General features: G+C 47.1%; 1 protein-coding gene across 12 annotated transcripts in view; it reads right to left on the reverse strand.

The window, feature by feature from the left end:
• QRFPR (pyroglutamylated RFamide peptide receptor) overlaps positions 1-13,675 on the reverse strand; it is an 82,095-nt gene extending 68,420 nt beyond the window's left edge. For 11 of the 12 annotated variants that reach the window (XR_012158544.1, XM_073341023.1, XM_073341020.1 and 8 more), the window contains exon 1: positions 13,094-13,675. Coding sequence is in view for 11 of the 12 variants with exons in the window: in XM_073341023.1 (XP_073197124.1) it covers positions 13,094-13,433 (340 nt within the window). In the remaining variant the exon portion in view is untranslated. The other variant, XM_073341015.1, reaches the window with a different exon arrangement.
• Between the last annotated feature and the right edge of the window lie 6,355 nt (positions 13,676-20,030).

Genomic DNA, 20,030 nt, shown 5'->3' on the forward strand with positions numbered 1-20,030 from the left:
AGCAGACAGTGCAGTATGACTGGTAGCCGTCATCGACGTAGTCCTGGGTGCTCTTTTAACCGACCTTGATGAGGTCGGGGCACCTGGGCAAACAAGGGAGTGACTGAGCCAGGTCATTTCCCTTGTTTCATCTCATGGCGATTGAGTCCAACTGGCAGTGCGCTGTCTTTTAATCTGCAGCTAGCAGAAGATGATGGCCAGTAGTCACACTGCACTGTCTTCTGCCAAGCACTTAGGAGATGACAATGGCTAGCGGTCGTACTACACAGTCTGCTGCCAGCAAGATGTATAAAGATAGATGAAGTAGCTCTAAACAAAAAATAAGACCAGATTTGTTTTGTATTCATTTTCTCCTCCATCCCTCCCTCTGTGAAATCAACGGCCTGCTAAACCCAGTTTTGAATTCTATCCTTGAGGTTTTGAGTTCTATCCTTGAGGGGGCCATTCAGTTTCTCGCAAAGCCACCCCCTTTGTTGATTTGAATTCCCTGTAATCCAACCCTGTAAGCCATGTCGTCAGTCGCCCCTTCCTCTGTCAGGGCAATGGCAGACAATCGTTCTGCATCTTCTTTCTGTGCAGACGCCATACCACAGCAAGCATGGAGCCCGCTCAGATCACTTTGGCAATTAGGAGCACATTAAACACCACACACATTATCCAGCAGTATATGCAGCACCAGAACCTGGCAAAGCGAACCCGGGCAAATAGGCGACATCAGCGCGGTGATGAGAGCGATGAGGACATGGACACAGACTTCTCTCAAAGCACGGGCTCTGGCAATGTGGGCATCATGGTGCTAATGGGGCAGGTTCGTGCGGTGGAATGCTGATTCTGGGCTCGGGAAACAAGCACAGACTGGTGGGACCGCATAGTATTGCAGGTCTGGGATGACTCCCAGTGGCTGCCAAACTTTCGCATGCGTAAGGGCACTTTCATGGAACTTTGTGACTTGCTTTCCCTGCCCTGAGGAGCAATAATACCAAGATGAGAGCAGCCTTCACAGTTCACAAGTGAATGGCAATAGCCCTGTGGAAGCTTACAAGGCCAGACAGCTACCGGTCAGTCGGGAATCAATTTGGAGTGGGCAAATCTACTGTGGGGGCTGCTGTGATGCAAGTAGCCAACACAATCAAAGATCTGCTGATATCAAGGGTAGTGACCCTGGGAAATGTGCAGGTCATAGTGGATGGCTTTGCTGCAATGGGATTCCCTAACTGTGGTGGGGCCATAGACGGAACCCATATCCCTATCTTGGCACCGGAGCACCAAGCCGCCGAGTACATAAACCGCAAGGGGTACTTTTCAATAGTGCTGCAAGCACTAGTGGATCACAAGGGACGTTTCACCAACATCAACGTGGGATGGCCAGGAAAGGTACATGACGCTCGCATCATCAGGAACTCTGGTCTGTTTCAAAAGCTGCAGGAAGGGACTTTATTCCCAGACCAGAAAATAACCATTGGGGTTGTTGAAATGCCTATAGTTGTCCTTGGGGACCCAGCCTACCCCTTAATGCCATGGCTCATGAAGCCATACACAGGCAGCCTGGACAGTAGTCAGGAGCTGTTCAGCTACAGGCTAAGCAAGTGCAGAATGGTGGTAGAATGTGCATTTAGACGTTTAAAAGCGCACTGGCGCAGTTAGACCTCAGCAAAACCAATATTCCCACTGTTATTACTGCTTGCTGTGCACTCCACAATATCTGTGAGAGTAAGGGAGAGACGTTTATGGTGGGGTGAGAGGTTGAGGCAAATCGCCTGGCTGCTGGTTACGCACAGCCAGACACCAGGGCGGTTAGAAGAGCACAGGAGGGCGCGGTACGCATCAGAGAAGCTTTGAAAACCAGTTTCATGACTGGCCAGGCTACGGTGTGAAAGTTCTCTTTGTTTCTCCTTGATGAAACCCCCCGCCCCTTGGTTCACTCTACTTCCCTGTAAGCTAACCACCCGCCCCTCCTCCCATCAATCACCGCTTGCAGAGGCAATAAAGTCATTGTTGCTGCACATTCATACATTCTTTATTAATTCATCACACAAATAGGGGGATAACCGCCAAGGTAGCCCAGGAGGGGTGGTGGAGGAGAGAAGCACCAGGAGGGGTGGTGGAGGAGGGAAGGACAAGCAGCACTTTAAAAGTTTAAAACTTTAAAACTCATTGAATGCCAGCCTTCTGTTGCTTGGGCAATCCTCTGGGGTGGAGTGGCTGGGTGGCCGGAGGCCCCCGCACCGCATTCTCGGGCGTCTGGGTGTGGAGGCTATGGAACTTGGAGAGGAGGGCAGATGGTTACACAGGGGCTGCAGTGGCAGTCTATGCTCCTGCTGCCTTTCCTGCAGCTCAACCATATGCTGGAGCATATTAGTTTGATCCTCCAGCAGCCTCAGCATTGAATCCTGCCTCCTCTCATCACGCTGTCACCACCTTTCAGCTTCAGCCCGCCACTTACTCTCTTCAGCTTGCCATCTCTCCTCCCGGTCATTTTGTGCTTTCCTGCACTCTGACATTGTCTGCCTCCACGCATTCATTCGTCTGTGCTCTGTCAGTGTGGGAGGACAGCATGAGCTCAGAGACCATTTCATCATGAGTGTGTTTTTTTCACCTTCTGATCTTCGCTAGCCTCTGGGAAGGAGAAGATCCTTGAAACACATGCAGCTGGTGGAGAGAAAAAAAGGGACAGCGGTATTTAAAAAGACACATTTTATAAAACAGTGGCTACACTCTTTCACGGTAAACCTTGCTGTTAACATTACATACATAGCACATGTGCTTTCATTCCAAGGTCGCATTTTGCCTCCCACCACCACGTGGTTAGCCCCTGCCCCTTTCCCCCTCCCCGTGGCTAACAGCGGGGAACATTTCTGTTCAGCCACAGGCAAACAGCCCAGCAGGAATGGGCTGTCTTTTCTGAATGTCTTTTCTGAATGTCCCCTTAAGAAAAGCACTCTATTTCAACCAGGTGACTATGAATGATATCACTCTCCTGAGGATAACACAGAGAGATAAAGAACGGATGTTGTTTGAACACCAGCAGACATATACTGCAATGCTTTGTTCAACAATGATTCCCGAGTACGTGCTACTGGCCTGGAGTGGTAAAGTGTCCTACCATGGTGGATGGAATAAGGCTGCCTTCCCCAGAAACCTTTTGCAAAGGCTTTGGGAGTATATCCAGGAGAGCCGCAAATGCCAGAGCAAATTAATCATTAAACATGCTTACTTTTAAACCATGTATAGTATTTTAAAAGGTACACTCACCAGAGGTCCCTCCTCCACCTGGCAGGTCTGGGAGGCAGCCTTGGGTAGGTTCGGGGGGTACTGGCTCCAGGTCCAGGGTGAGAAACAGTTCCTGGCTGTCGGGAAAACTGGTTTCTCCGCTTGCTTGCTGTGAGCTATCTACAACCTCCTCCTCATCATCATCTTCCTCGTCCCCAAAACCTGCTTCCGTGTTGCCTCCATCTCCATTGAAGGACTCAAACAACACGGCTGAGGTAGTGGTGGCTGAACCCCCTAAAATGGCATTCAGCTCATCATAGAAGCAGCATGTTTGGAGCTCGGACCCGGAGCGGCCGTTCGCCTCGCTGGTTTTCTGGTAGGCTTGCCTCAGCTCCTTAAGTTTCATGCAGCACTGCTTCAGGTCCCTGTTATGGCCTCTGTCCTTCATGCCCTGGGAGATTTTCACAAAGGTTTTGGCATTTCGAAAACTGGAATGTAGTTCTGATAGCACGGATTCCTCTCCCCAAACAGCGATCAGATCCCCTACCTCCCGTTCGGTCCATGCTGGAGCTCTTTTGCAATTCTGGGACTCCATCATGGTCACCTCTGCTGATGAGCTCTTGCCACGGTGGGCAAACAGGAACTTGAAACTCAAAAGTTTGCGTGCCTTTTCCTGTCTACCTGGCCAGTGCATCTGAGTTGAGAGTGCTGTCCAGAGCGGTCACAATGGAGCACTCTGGGATAGTTCACGGAGGCCAACACCCTCTAATTGCGTCCACAGTACCCCAAATTCAACCCAGCAAGGCCAATTTCAGCACTAATCCCCTTGTCAGGGGTGGAGTAAGGAAATCGATTTTAAGAGCCCTTTTGGTCGAAAAAAAGGGCTTCGTCGTGTGGACAGGTGCAGGGTTAAATCAATTTAACACTGCTAAATTTGACCTCAACTCCTATTGTAGACCAGAGCTTACACTTTCTAGGAATGACACCTGTTATGTGCAGAGGTCACTCTTCTATAGGTAAGCTGGAACAGAAATAATAACTGTGCATATCTAGACACAAATAATTCAGAGAGTTTATGAGAGCAATGTTAATTATAAAATGAGTGAATCCTGACTGTTTTTTTTTTAAATAAATTTAACTGGTATTAGTCTGCAGTTTGCACATGTGCAAAAGTTGGAAATTCTGATCAAACTTAGTTATCAAAGTCCTGGCACAGACTGTTCTGAAAGTGTCTGAAGTTTCTTCTTCACAGTCCATTCTCTGAAATTGTTCAGTTATACAAAAGATTAAGAAAACACGCGGAGCTCTTTCAAATGAATATAAACATAAAACTTTAGAAAGTTTATATTAAAACAGTCATAAAATGTGTCTTGTTTAGAAGTCCTTCAGGACTTTTGTGCCTTTAAATTCAAGAAGTGAATTTCATAAGCATATCCCATGAGGCCCCACTGAAATTTAATTTTAAATGCACAACACTTCGGAAAATATTAAACAATTGTACTAATTTTTTATTCTCGTTTGTAGCAATGTATGTCATTGTTTATATCCAAGCAGTGTGAAAGAATTGTGAATGTTTCATTTCCAAATGCTCACAAGAAAAAGAGTAATTTACAAAGCTTAAAAGAAAGCACTCATTTGTACAATGCAAGGTAATTAGGGAAAAAGGCAAAAGAGTTTTTCTTTTAAATAAAAGGCATGAAGTAATCATAAAATTCTAAAGGTGAGATTTTCAAAAGCTCTCTGCAAATGGGACAGCATGTTGTCTAATACAAACTGTTAAACTAAAGAGCAGAAAGCATCCTATAGCAACCCTAAACACAGACCTGGTTACTATGTATATCCCTGGCGTCATTCCAGCATTTTGATGCTATCAGGACAGTGGAAACTCCTAGGGAGCCTCTCTCAGATAACTGGCTTCTCTCTAAAGGCTTGTCTATAAAGTATAAAGTAAATTCACATCCAATCTTAATCCAAATTTAAAGTTGAGTAGTTACTCCTGATTAATGCCCTGTGTGGTCATCTTATTCTGGAATAAGAGCATCCACATAAGGTGGTGATCAGGAATACCAACTTCTCATGTAAACAAGCCCTAAGAGAAGGTCCATGGCAGAGGAGCAGTGTCACTCGCTGAGTCCCTGGCATCTGTTCTGAGGAGACTATCTTGACTGGGAGAGGGGAAATGCTGAGAGAAGCCCTGCAGGCTACCAACTCCAGCACAACTGGGTCTCTTTCACCCTGGCCCCTTGCCAGTGGCACCAAGCCACAGTATCTAAAGCAATTTTCCATCCACCAGCTCACCCAGGCAGTAGCACAAAGATACTGCTGAGGGTTCCTAAGCAATTTGAGACAGGAGCAAGTCTTGTGGACTTTGCCCCTACTGGGGGGAAACAGGAGGATCCCCATTTATAATAGAGTTGAACCTGAACTCATCTTTGTTTTTATTCAGATATAAAACAGCATCACAATCAAGAACAATGTAAATCACCCCTTTCCTTCTACTTTGCTGAGTGTGCAGAGGACTTTGACTAGATATGTGGGAGGAGGCAATGTACTGAGTTATTGTAGTTTATGCTGAGATACGTACAGTAAATGACAAAGCAAAACAAAACATATTATTTAACCTCTTCTCTGACTTCCTTTTCTTCCCCCAATAAACATGCCACCCTGTGTGATCCTGCCAGAGAGTTTGTGAAACTCAGCCCAATAGTCTGTGGCATGTTAGTTGTTCTGTAGTCACCTCTGGAATAAGCAGATCTGGAAATTTCCAGGAAATAAACAAGGTGGAGGCACCAGATATTAATTTAAATTGAATCCAGGAAATCATTTACACCGGGGTGGCCAACCTGAGCCTGAGAAGGAGCTAGACATAGGTGCTGACTTCCCCTCTGCCCGGTGGGTACTCGACCCCCCCCCACACCCCTGGCCCCGCTCCTGCCCCACCTCTTCCCGCCCCGGCACTGCCCTCGCCCCACCCCCATTCCACCCCTTCCCCAAAGTCCCCACCCCCTTCCCGCCCCCATTCTACCCCTTCCCACAAGTCCTCACTCTTGCCCCGCCTCTTCTCCACCTCCTCCCCTGAGCGTGCCCCATCCCTGCTCCTCCCCCTCCCTCCTGGAAAGTCCTAAGCACCACCAAACTGCTGTTAGGCGGCGGGGGGGTGGGAAGTGCTGGGAGGGAGAGGGAGGAGCAGGGACGTGGTGCGCTCAGGATGGGGGGGAGAAGGAGGCAAGGAGGGGGCAGCTTGGCTGCTGGTGGGTGCAGCGCACCTGCTAATTTTTCCCTGTGGGTGCTCCAGCCCCAGAGCACCCCTGTCGGAGTCGGCACATATGGAGCCAGAATTTACCAATGTACATTGCCAAAGAGCCACAGCAATACATCAGCAGCCCCCCATCAGCTCCCCCACACCCCCTGTCCACCGGCAGCCCTGCTGATCAGTGCCTCCCCCTCCCTCCCTGATCAGCTGTTTTGTGGTGTGCAGGAGGCTTGGGGTTTGGGGGGGGGGAAGAGGGAGGAGCAAGGCCATGGCAGGCTCAGGGGAGAGGATGGGAAGGGGTGGAGTGAAGGCAGGGCCTGTGGCAGAGCTGGGGTTGAGCAGTGAGCACCCCCCGGCACATTGGAAAGTTGGCGCCTCTAGCTCCAGCCCTGGAGTCGGTGCCTATACAAGGAGCCGCATATTAACGTCTGAAGAGCCGCATGTGGCTCCGGGGCCACAGGTTGGCCACCCCTCATTTACACCAACGCCACAACTGTAATCTATCGCCCACAATGTTTTGCGAGTAAAGGTAATTTGATAAATTTACCTTTGATAAAGTACTTTTAGTTTAAAGAGCAAAGGTTTTCTCGAAGTAATTGAATTTGCACTTCCAAAGTATAAATCAAACTCACTGCAGCATCTACTCTCCCATCATCAGACCTGCACAGCTTTACAAGACTCCTGAAGCAGCAGGAGTTCATCGAGAGGCTCAGAAGTGACTGTGACTCACCTACCTGTGGTAGAGATGGAGGTGTTCCCAGTCACTGACTCCATGGAGTTAATAGCTTTCTGTGACCACTTCACATCACAATGACAAAAGGTGGCAAATATTCAGCTTCCTGCAGACCACAACTAGTGCATGTGAAACTGAAATCCTACACTATGTCAAATAAGCTGAAGAAGCTGCAATGTAAGGTGACAATGGCAGAATCCTTCCAATCTCTGCCAGGATTAAATTGCACTCTGATAATGGGCTAAAGTGAGAATTCTTCCACAGCTTCTTAGGCACATAGTAGAATGTAAAAAACATGCCAGGCGTTGTAGAGAAAACAGACACTTGGCGATTTAAATTCCTGTTAAACTGATCTTCAGTTCAGTCCTCTATTCCCATCACTCACTTTGGTCTTTACCATAATGTATGCAACAGCATGTTTTGGGGAGGGAGCCTTTTGGACTGAATGAAACAGGTCAGAAATTAAACCAAAGTTAGTTCTCTCTCTGTTTGAGAACAGGCTACAACAATGGTCTAAAAAAATCTACAGTAGCTCAGATAAAGCAAGGCAACCTGTTTTATATCAGGGGAGGGAAGAAAGGGTGAGGTCTGTTCTTGTGCTTATATCAAGGATGTACAAAGTCTCAGAAACTGCTGCCACCCACCCTCACTGCTTTTTAAAAGAAATAAATACAAAATCATAAGAAAAATTAAAGCTAACCAAGGCTAATTGGTAGAAGACATCCCTTTAACTAAGATTGCACCCAGCATTGCCTAACACAGCACATCAAAATCTTATGGTAACAGTTCAGTTAGGCCAAGGAATACAGTCTGCATGTTTAGACCCCTGTTCATAGTACTGCAGCATCACAGTATGCCTCCGCACTTGGAACTTCCTTTCATTTTTCCAACAGGATTAGATAATATGGTGGTAAACACTCCTTCACTATTGCTGGTGGGTACACATTCCTAGTGTGGACAAGGCCTCAGACACCCACCCTTATGTCAATGACCTCCCACTCCCTACACACAGCCTGTTTTCTGGTGGCCAATAGTCAGGTTTACCTTCTGGTTACTTGGATGTGAAAGTGTGTACTGCATGTGTTAGTATTTTAGCTAGGAAGTTGTGTTTTATATTAGCCGATGGACAAAGATATTTGCTAGTATCCAGCATCTGTGAATAAGCTTATCACAGTTTCTGCTGACTCTTACAATGCCCTTTATATTTGGAACCCCTCTTATCAACAGACCCCATCATCTCATTTTTCCATTCTCTTCTCATGTAACTCAGATAATTTCAAAGGCTCTTTTGAGTCTGCATAGGTGTCAGCTAGTGTTCAAACTCTCTGGCATGCATCTTGTTGAGATTTTGGCCTATTTGCCCCAGTGTTCTATTCCCCCTTGGGGGTCAGATGGCACATGGCCAGGATTCATCAGCGAATTTGGTCCAGTAGTTGGATCATTAGCTTTCGGGTGCTGACAGGGAGTGTGACATGAACGCTGATCCATGCTATAACTGATTCTACCTAACCAGGCAGACCACTGTCAAAGTCAATAGGGCTCCACATGGATGCAGGTATCCACCCATGTGGATCCAGTTGTTGGATAGGGACCCGAGTCACCACCTTTTGTTTGCCATGTGAAAACTCACTCACAACAGGGGAGAGAAAAAACATTGTAAAACCACACCAAAAAAATTAAGCATCTAACCCTTTTTTTGAATCTTGCTAAGGCCTTGACTTCAGTGATGTCATTTGGCAATGAACTCCACAGAATAATTGTGCAATGAGAAAAAAGTATTTCCTCTTATCAGTTTTAAACAATAACCTTTTGATTTCATTGAACAATCTCCTTATTCTTGTACTGTGAGAGCAGGTAAATAAAAGTACCCGATTTACCTGCTCATGTCCCCTTTTCTTGACCTTGGACAAGATTCACAAAGGGATTTAGGCACCTAACTTCCACTCAGAGGCGAAACACAACTGTTGATAGTGTGGGGCACAATTTAAAGGTTCTGGTGGGAACCTGGCAGCAGAGGCGATGCCTGGGTAATGTATGCCATACTGCCCCATGGGCTGCAGCCTGGCCTCACAGTCACTTGCTGAGTTTTCTTCAGTGCAATGCAGAGCAGCTTCCCAGCACCTCCCAGCTCAGAGCCAGCTCCTGGCCTGTCCCACCTTTGTCCACAAGATCCCGGTCCCACCAGCCTTTGGCCACAGGATCTGAGCCCTCCCTCCACCCACCCTAGCTCTATTCCTGGTTCCGTGATGGACTCTGAACAAGGCAGCTGAGCCAAGTTCTCGGAGTTGCAGGTGCAGCCCCTGAACACACACTGCCCGCATAGCTGCATGAAGTTAAATGCAAGACCGCCCCCTCGCTATAATGGGCAAACCCCACCCCACTCCCAGCGGTACACTGCAGCTTGTAAAGCACTTTGAGACCTCCAGAGACATGCTGCTGGAGCAGGGCAATCTGATTGATGCTCTAGGGAGACAAGCCTGGTCAGCCAGCCTCAGAGACCATCCACGCTGCACTGACTCCCAGATTTCTGCCAGCCTGGGGTATCTCTGAATGCTCTTTGCTCATTGGGCAGTGCCCCTCCATCTTTCCCCCACCTTCAGCAGGTAGCTTGGGCTCTCTGGAGCATGCTGTGCCCCTGTGCCCTGTCTGTAACCCTCAGCCCCCACAGTCAGGGGCACATGCAGGAGGCCACCCTATCTGGCAGCTGCTACTGGCTGTGTGGAAGGACAGGCCATTACAGGAAGCACCTCCAGCCCAGGATGGCATTGGTGCCACTGGCAGGGAAGGGAAGGAGCCAGGCTGCACTGGTCGGACCCCTCACTACACTCTCCACGGGCTGGGATTCAGTGTCACTTCCTCTCTGGGAGAACCCAACCACCCGTTCAGGTTCCCAGGGACCCCAGGGCACAATCCCATGCTGCAGCCAGGGGACAGGAGGCAGCGGGGTTATGCCAGTGGCCAGCAGCAGCCTGGAGGTGTTAGCTGCATTTTGGTGCTGCGCAAGGAGCAAGGGATGTCTCTTTCCAGCTGCGGGGGGTGGTGGGGAGAAAGAAAGGATGAGCTCTGCAAAGACATGGGCCAAGGGCAGCTCCTGGGCAAGGCAAAGGGAACGAGGGCAGCAGCCCTAACCAGATGGTTCTGACATTTTAGTGTGACCCCTAGCAGAAATCTGGGGGTGCATGTGACCCTAAATGCCCCCCCACACACACACACACACATTGACTCTGCTGCCATTTAAGGAACACCAATACCATTTTTCATAAGAAAGGACTGACTAACTTAGGCCTCTACCTCCAAGAAAGGGTTCACAGCCATGAATCCCAAGCAGCAGGAGTGACCTCCCATTAGGCACTTAAGTGAGGGTGACCAGATGTCCTGATATTATTGGGACCATCCCAATATTAGGAGCTTTCCTATATAAGACACACTATACTCCTTCCCTGTGAAAAATGTGTCCTGATTTTTCACACTTGCTATCTGGTCACCCTATCTATCCTTAGTACCATTTGAGGGGCTGGGCATAAGTCCCACCCCTCTCCTCAGCAATTCCTACTGGCTATCTTGGATAACTCCCTATTCATTGTGCTGGCTTTTGTAAGTCCCATTCTAAGGGACTTCTTCACATGCATTGTATAAGGAGCCTAGGGGCCTAACTCAGGTCTGTGGGTTCCCCTAGGCATTAGGGGGCCTAAAAGTTAGCTGTTGCAACAATAAGTCTAAAGGTATATCTACACTGCAAAAACACAAAACAAACAAACAAAAAAACACCACAACAGTGAGTCTCAGAGCCTGCATCGATTGACTCAGGCTTAAAGGGCCTGTGCCATAGGGCTAAAAAAGCAGTGTAGACATTCCCGCTCAGGTTGGAGCATAGGCTCTGAAATCCAACAGGCATTTCTACTATAATCAGCATTCCTGGCTGCTATGCATGGCGGAATCATCCCTTTTATTTCTTCCCTTGCAATTGTCATATTGAGCGTAAAGATCAAAAGAACAGAGACAGAGTTGAGCCACTCTCTTCAGAACTGTTGTTTAGTAGCACTACTACATCTGCCTGTCCTTTTCTTTAACTTCACGTCTCTGCAGCTCTATGTTGTGACAACAATATACACTCTAAACTCCCACTGAATTCAATAGGAGTCTGGCCAGTGGTCCATCACCCACAAGAGGCAAGTAAATCCTAAAGACAGTGCCTTTGTACACTGCTCTTAACTTTCACATTCAGATCATAACAAGAAAACTTCCAAAGCCCTGCAGTTCGTGAACATTTATCTATTTCACCCATTCATCATATTATCTATGCACTATAAAACAAAAGGAAAGCCATTTATTAGAGAAATTTAGTCTGTGAAACACCTTTAAAAACTAAAGACACTTTGTCCTAAAGTATAAATGAGCTGACTTTGAAGAGGGGCTTTTCCTCTCCTCATTCTGTCTGGTCAGTGACTTTGGCCAGCCCCAAATGAATGGGACCCCCTGTAATGCAATCAACCAAAGGACCCATTTTTGCTAACAAAGGCAAAAACGACCTGATTTGAAGCATATTCACATCAATGGAATTGACTTCAACAAGTTTTGGCTCAGACCTTCTTTTGCACTTGTCAGCAAGAATGTATCCTTGGAACAAAAAACTACAGGATACATGTGTTATGTCATCACCATACTACATCCAAAATTCTGTTTATTGCAACTTTCACCAGACTCTCAGGACACAGCTGTTTCAAGTTGAATACAATCTGTTAATTTAATCACAATGGTGATGTGATCTAGCCATTCTTGAAACTCTGCAGAATAAGGAGTACACTGTAAATTTAGATTAATGGGTCAGATTTGTAGATTCAGAGCCCTAATCCTAAAATGCAATAACAGACTACAAATGAGTAGGCAAAAGCAACAGCTCTAGAGTGAACCAGGAAAGTTATCTGTTGTGAACAGAGACTTTCAAAGGTTTGAAGCATCAGTTCTGAGCTATGAAAGTATGAGAGCTTTCACACTAGTAGTGATACCTACCAATGGAGCATTATGAAGTAATGTTGCCAGATCCCCCCTAGTACAAAAGATTTTCAGGAAAAGAAAATGGCTGCCTTTTCACAAGAAGATCTCTACACTCTGCCTTGTTTAGTCAAAACAATCCATGTGTCCTAAGAGGAAAACAATTTCCCAAGAAAATATAAAACCTAAAAACCAGGTGTTTTGTCAGCAGCTAGGTAGAGGGGCAGCTAAATAAATGCTCACCTCCTTTGGAGAGACAAGGTGGATGAGGTAAAAAGAAAAGGAGTACTTGTGGCACCTTAGAGACTAACAAATTTATTTGAGCATGAGCTTTTGTGAGCTACAGCTGGATGAGGTAGTGTCTTTTATTGGACCGACTTCCTTTTGGTGAGAGAGATAAAGCCCATCTTTAGAAAAAGACCTGAAGAAGAGCTCTGTGTGTGCTGGAAAGCTTGTCTCTCCCCCTGGGCCAATACAAGTTATGACCTCACCCACCTTGTCTCTCCTGGGACCGACGCACCTCTACAGATACACCGCATGCCACCTTTTGACTCGATCCCGCACACAAAAGGCATTTGCAGGTTGCTCTGAAGATGAGAAGTGCGAAATAGTAGCATCTTCCCGGGTGACACACAGCCCATTCCTTAGTCCTGTGGGACCAAAGCGATCTACCTGGCATTTCCCACCCGCATCCCCCGCTCTGTTCCTCCAGCAGAGATCTGTTGCAGGCAGGTGTGTTTGATGGCAGCAGGGAGTGGGGGGAAAAGAGAGCTGCGAACTCCCGGGCGCCCCCTACAAGAACGGGACGGGGGGACGGGGCAGAGGCAGGGCTCCCGGTGCAGGAGAGGCTGGGTCCATCCAGAGATCTCCGGCCGGCGAGAGGGGGGGGCGGGGGGCTTACTCACCCCCCAGCCAGTTAGAGGAAATGTTCTGGAGCATGGTGAAGGGGACGCAGAAGAAGGCGATGAGCAGGTCGCTGAGCGCCAGGGAGCAGATGAAGATGTTGGTGACGGTCCTCATGGCTTTCCTGCGGGTCACCACGTAGAGCACCAGGCCGTTGCCAAAGAGCGCCAGGGCGAAGAGGAGCCCGCAGACCAGCACGAAGGCCAGCTTGGTGCGGCCGGGCAGCTCCGGGATGTAGACCAGCGGCTGCAGCCCGTAGAGGGCGATGAACTGCTCCCGCGTCACGTTGTTTTCCCGCAGCAGCCGGGCGAACTGCTCCGGGGTGATGTTCAGCGACCGCATGGCGGGGGCCTCCGGGGCGCCGCTCCCCCCTGCCAGCGTCTCAGCGGAGAGTCCGGCCGCCGGGCAGAGCGCGGAGCTGCCCGCGCCGGGGCGGGCGCGCACTAGGGCTGTTGAGCTGCAGGGCTCCGCATGGCCAGCGCTCCTGCAGGCTCGGGCGGCTGCCTTTGCCGCTCAGCCACGGGGGCACGGGTAGAAATGCCCCTTCGAGGGCCGAGAACAATGGAAAATAGTCGGGGGCTGGGTTGCTATTTGCTGGGAAAGAAGGAACGAGGGGAAAGACCGGAGGCGTGAACTTGACACGCTAGCGCCTGGTCATTGGTTTGAACGTAGCCCAGGCTGGGGGGCAACCTGGACCCGTTCCCCTTTAACGGGCCGGGAGCGCGGAGAAAAACCAGCTCAAGGCTGCACGTTTCCAGCCAAGCTGAGGAGTGGAAGCGGCGCCGGCTGGGGCTTTATCTGGGCTATCAGCCAATCAGCGCAATCTTCCCCTTGAACGCCCCCCTAAGCCCCCAGCAGTTTCTAGCCCCCGAGAGCAGCTGGGGTCGCCCGCGTCTGCGGCCTTCCCGGGAGGGGGGCCGCCCGGCGGCCGAGCGGCTCGCTCCTTTGGCAAGACCCTGGCGAGGAGGGGGCGGCGAAGGAGCGGGCCCTGCAGTCTCCCCTGGGGTTAGCCGGTCTGGTTTTCTGCCTTCACTCTTTGCCTCGTTGCCGGTTAACAGTGATCTTCAAACCATCGTCTGGGAGTTGGCAAAGTTTGCATTACCGCTGCACAGCCCCGCGGTTAAAGTCTGTGAAACACCGGGCAATGCACTCAAGACAACAAAGAGCCGCTTACCTGATCCTCCATAGGGTGGTCCCGTGCTCCAGTGCAGTCCCAGGGCTGGGACTTCACAAACTGCACCGCCTTTCCCGCGTGAAACTGGCATTTGCCTGTACGAATCTCAACGCTGGTCCCAGAACCCAGACAGTCCAATGCCCTGTTTTTTCAATATCTTCTGAGAGGGGCTCACTATTCTTCTCTCCTTCACCCCCCTTTCCCATCTCCTTTTTTCCTTTCAGTAGAATATTGATTTTTTTTTTTAAAAAGTGCACCCAGGTAAGTGAAACCTTCATTTGTTACTATCAGGTCATGGAAATTTATATAAGAGTTGCCTCTCCTCATTGCTGGAGTGTCCTGTACTTATGTAAAATACACAAAACAAGGCTTGAGATTTTCAAGAGGAGTCAGTGACATTTCCGATTCTATTATGAATGGAATAGAAAACAGGATTTAAATGTGGACCCTCAGCCCAGGGGTGAATTTCATCCCCACTGAATAATATATTTTGTATATTGTTTCCACGTAATCAATGTCTAAAATAACCTAAACCTTACCATAAATAAATGCATAATATAAGCCTTATCTACGTGGAGATCTTAGCCTCGGCTGCACCTACACCCGTATACAACTTTAATGTTGACACAATTTCAAACCCGAGTAAGTTATTCTAATGCATGTTGTGCGGCAGACGGTGTCTGCACTAGAGGTTTGTACGGAAACAGCCATGGAAATCCTAGTACAGACAAGGACCAAGTGTCTGGATTTAAAACTGGAGTTCCAGATAGAGACCTGACTGTCAGAAGGGCATTGTTGAGTTCCATGTTTATTTTCACACAATGAAAGCCATGCCACATTTACACAAAATACCCTAATCAAAAAAGGATTTTCCCAACTTTCAGCCACGCAAACCCACCCTGTGATCTGAACATCAGACTGTTTTCTGACACATACATCATCCCTTGTAACACTTAAAGATTTTGCCATCAGAAATTAGTTGACAGTTTTTCTGACAGTAAGCTAGACATGATAGAATCCAGCACAATCTTCCTTGGCACTGCTGTGCTAATTTTCCTTTTCATCAGTAACAGTAGTAAAATACCAAACATAACGGACCTACAAGGAGCAGCTATGTTAAGGGAAAAGATGCTAGTCACTTCGCTGACCACACTGCCATAGTTCTAGCTCTTTAAGACAGCATCATTAAAGATAATAAATAACAGTCAGCTCTTTGTTTCAGACCCTTCTGCAAGCAGTCATTCTTTGGAATTGTACTAAAAAAACCTTAGCAGAAGTATTCTATTCATTATGTGCTGGTTTCAAAAGAAAAATCTGGAATAAATAGTACTTCCAGGCAGTTAATCTCCTGTTAGAATATTAATCTCAGGATTAATAAACACAGTTTGACTCATGTTGTTATGGCTATGTTATGTAATGTAACGCCAATATTTAAAAAGGGCTCTAGAGGTGAACCTGGCAATTACAGACCGGTAAGTCTAACATCAGTACCAGGCAAATTAGTTGAAACAATAGTAAAGAATAAAATTGTCAGACACATAGAAGAACATAAATTGTTGCACAAAAGTCAACATGGTTTCTGTAAAGGGAGATCATGTCTTACTAATCTATTAGAGTTCTTTGAGGGAGTCAACAAACATGTGGACAAGGGGGATCCAGTGGACATAGTGTACTTAGCTTTCCAGAAAGCCTTTGACAAGGTCCCTCACCAAAGGTTCATACGTAAATTAAGTTGTCATGGGATAAGAGGGAAGATCCTTTCATGGATTGAGAACTGGTTAAAAGACAGGGAACAAAGGGTAGGAATAAATGGTAAATTTTCAAAATGGAGAGGGGTAACTAGTGGTGTTCCCCAAGGGTCAGTCCTAGGACCAATCCTATTCAATTTATTCATAAATGATCTGGAGAAAGGGGTAAAAAGTGAGGTGTCAAAGTTTGCAAATGATACTAAACTGCTCAAGATAGTTAAGACCAAAGCAGACTGTGAAGAACTTCAAAAAGATCTCACAAAATTAAGTGATTGGGCAACAAAATGGCAAATGAAATTTAATGTGGATAAATGTAAAGTAATACGCATTGGAAAAATAACCCCAACTACACATACAATATGATGGGGGTTAATTTAACTACAACTAATCAGGAGAAAGATCTTGGCATCATTGTGGATAGCTCTCTGAAGATGTCCATGCAGTGTGCAGCAGCAGTCAAAAAAGCAAACGGGATGTTAGGAATCATTTAAAAAGGGACAGAGAATAAGATGGAGAATATCTTATTGCCCTTAGATAAATCCATGGTACACCCACATCTTGAATACTCCATACAGATGTGGTCTCCCTCATCTCAGAAAAGATATACTAGCATTGGAAAACGTTCAGAAAAGGGCAACTCAAAGGATTAGGAGTTTGGAATGGGTCCCATATGAGGAGAGATTAAAGAGGCTGGGACTTTTCAGCTTGGAAAAGAGGAGACTAAGGGGGGAGGAGATAGAGGTATATAAAATCATGAGTGGTGTGTAGAAAGTGAATAAGAAAAAGTTATTTACTTGTTCCCATGATATAAGAACGAGGGGCCACCAAATGAAATTAATGGGCAGCAGGTTTAAAACAAATAAAAGGAAGTTCTTCTTCACTCAACGCACAGTCAACCTGTGGAACTCCTTGCCTGAGGAGGTTGTGAAAGCTAGGACTATAACAGGGTTTAAAAGAGAACTGGATAAATTCATCCATTAATGGCTATTAGCCAGGATGGGCAAGGAATGGTGTCCCTAGCCTCTGCTTGTCAGACGGTGGAGATGGATGGCAGGAGAGAGATCACTAGATCATTACCTGTTAGGTTCACTTCCTCTGGGGCACCTGGCATTGGCCACTGTCGGTAAACAGGATAATCGGCTGGATGGACCATTGGTCTGACCCAGTATGGCTATTCTTATATTATTATGGCTGATGGGTGACCTATAGAGTGAAATCATTTCCTAAGTAGGAGTTACCATTACTCTTATTTATGTGTGTCCAATAGCACCCATAAACACTATCTGCACACGTAGGAAGGCACAGGCCCTGTCCCAAAGACTACTCATGTGGGAGATTAGAAATTCAGCAGTTGCCCCTGGGGCAGAGGTGTCGGGTTCCCCCTACCTCATGTAGAAACAAGGGATTCAGGCTCCATAATCAACAGATCTCCCAAGATCCACAGATGCTAGGGCCATCCATCTGCATGGAGTTTACTCATCTGAAAAATATTTTAATAAACATTGAGTCAGAGAGAGTGAGACTGTCCCTATAACCTAGTGTTTAGTGCACTGCTCTGGGAGACTGAAGTTCCAGTGAATATCGTATTTCATACAAAGAAGAACAGCTTCAGCTGAAGAGATTGAGAGAGACCCTGTCATAAATATAAGGGAAGGGTAAACACCTTTAAATCCCTCCTGGCCAGAGAAAAAACCCTTTCACCTGTAAAGGGTTAAGAAGTTAAGATAACCTCGCTGGCACCTGACCAAAATGATCAATGAGGAGACAAGATACTTTCAAAGCTTGGGGGGCGGGCGGGGACAAAGGGTCCTCTCTGTCTGTGTGATGCTTTTGCCGGGACCAAAGCAGGAATGCAGGTCAGAACTCCTGTAAAAAGAGTTAGCTCTGGTCTACACTAGAAGATGAGGTCAAATTTAGCAGCGTTGAATCGATTTAACCCTGCACCCGTCCACATGACGAAGCCCTTTTTTTCGAATTAAAGGGCTCTTAAAATTGATTTCCTTACTCCACCCCCAACAAGGGGATTAGCGCTGAAATTGGCCTTGCTGGGTCGAATTTGGGGTACTGTGGACACAATTAGACGGTATTGGCCTCCGGGAGCTATCCCACAGTGCTCCATTGTGACCGCTCTGGACAGGACTCTCAACTCAGATGCACTGGCCAGGTAGACAGGAAAAGGCACGCAAACTTTTGAATTTCAAGTTCCTGTTTGCCCACCGTGGCAAGCTGCAGAGAAGCCCTCTACACCAACATTCCACACAAAGATGGACTACAAGCTGTCAAGAACACTATCCCCGATAATGTCACGGCAAACCTGGTGGCTGAACTTTGTGACTTTGTCCTTATCCATAACTATTTTACATTTGGGGACAATGTATACCTTCAGATCAGCGGCACTGCTATGGGTACCCGCATGGCCCCACAGTATACCAACATTTTTATGGCTGACTTAGAACAACGCTTCCTTAGCTCTCGTCCCCTAACGCCCCTACTCTACTTGTGCTATATTGATGACTTCTTCATCATCTGGACCCATGGAAAAGAAGCCCTTGAGGAATTCCACCATAATTTCAACAATTTCCATCCCACCATCAACCTCAGCCTGGTCCAGTCCACACAAGAGATCCACTTCCTGGACACTACAGTGCTAATAAATGGTCACATAAACACCACCCTAACCGGAAACCTACTGACCGCTATTCCTACCTACATGCCTCCAGCTTTCACCCTGACCACACCACACGATCCATCGTCTACAGCCAAGCTCTGCGATACAACCGCATTTGCTCCAACCCCTCAGACAGAGACAAACACCTACAAGATCTCTATCAAGCATTCTTACAACTACAATACCCACCTGCGGAAGTGAAGAAACAGATTGATAGAGCCAGAAGAGTTCCCAGAAGTCACCTACTACAGGACAGGCCTAACAAAGAAAATAACAGAACCGCCACTAGCCGTCACCTTCAGCCCCCAACTAAAACCCCTCCAACGCATTATTAAGGATCTACAACCTATGCTGAAGGATGACCCAACACTCTCACAAATCTTGGGAAACAGGCCAGTCCTTGCCTACAGACAGCCCCCCAACCTGAAGCAAATACTCACCAGCAACCACATACCACACAACAGAACCACTAACCCAGGAACCTATCCTTGCAACAAAGCCCGTTGCCAAATGTGCCCACATATCTATTCAGGGGACACCATCACAGGGCCTAATAACATCAGCCACACTATCAGAGGCTCGTTCACCTGCACATCTACCAATGTGATATATGCCATCATGTGCCAGCAATGCCCCTCTGCCGTGTACATTGGTCAAACTGGACAGTCTCTACGTAAAAGAATAAATGGACACAAATCAGATGTCAAGAATGATAACCTTCATAAATCAGTTGGAAAACACTTCAGTCTCTCTGGTCACGCGATTACAGACATGAAAGTTGCAATTCTTCAACAAAAAAACTTCAAATCCAGACTCCAGCGAGAAACTGTTGAATTGGAATTCATTTGCAAATTGGATACAATTAACTTAGGCTTGAATAGAGACTGGGAGTGGCTAAGTCATTATGCAAGGTAACCTATTTCCCCTTGGTTTTTCCTAACCCCCTACCCCCTCCTCAGACGTTCTTGTTAAACCCTGGATTTGTGCTGGAAATGGCCCACCTTGATTATCATACACATTGTAAGGAGAGTGGTCACTTTAGATAAGCTATTGCCAGCAGGAGAGTGCGGTATTTTTTCATGCTTTGTGTGTATAAAAGATCTTCTACACTTTCTACAGTATGCATCCGATGAAGTGAGCTGTAGCTCATGAAAGCTTATGCTCAAATAAATTGGTTAGTCTCTAAGGTGCCACAAGTACTCCTTTTCTTTCATCTAAAACTATGATTTTCAAACATATTTGATCACACCCCCCTTCTTTGTGTCTGTAGTAGTTTACATCCCTCACCCCTACCACACAAGTACACATACCAATTAAAAAAAACTCTCCCTAAATATTAAAAACAGTAA

This window comes from Lepidochelys kempii, chromosome 4, assembly GCF_965140265.1.
Source record: "Lepidochelys kempii isolate rLepKem1 chromosome 4, rLepKem1.hap2, whole genome shotgun sequence".
Classification (NCBI taxonomy): Eukaryota; Metazoa; Chordata; order Testudines; family Cheloniidae; genus Lepidochelys; species Lepidochelys kempii.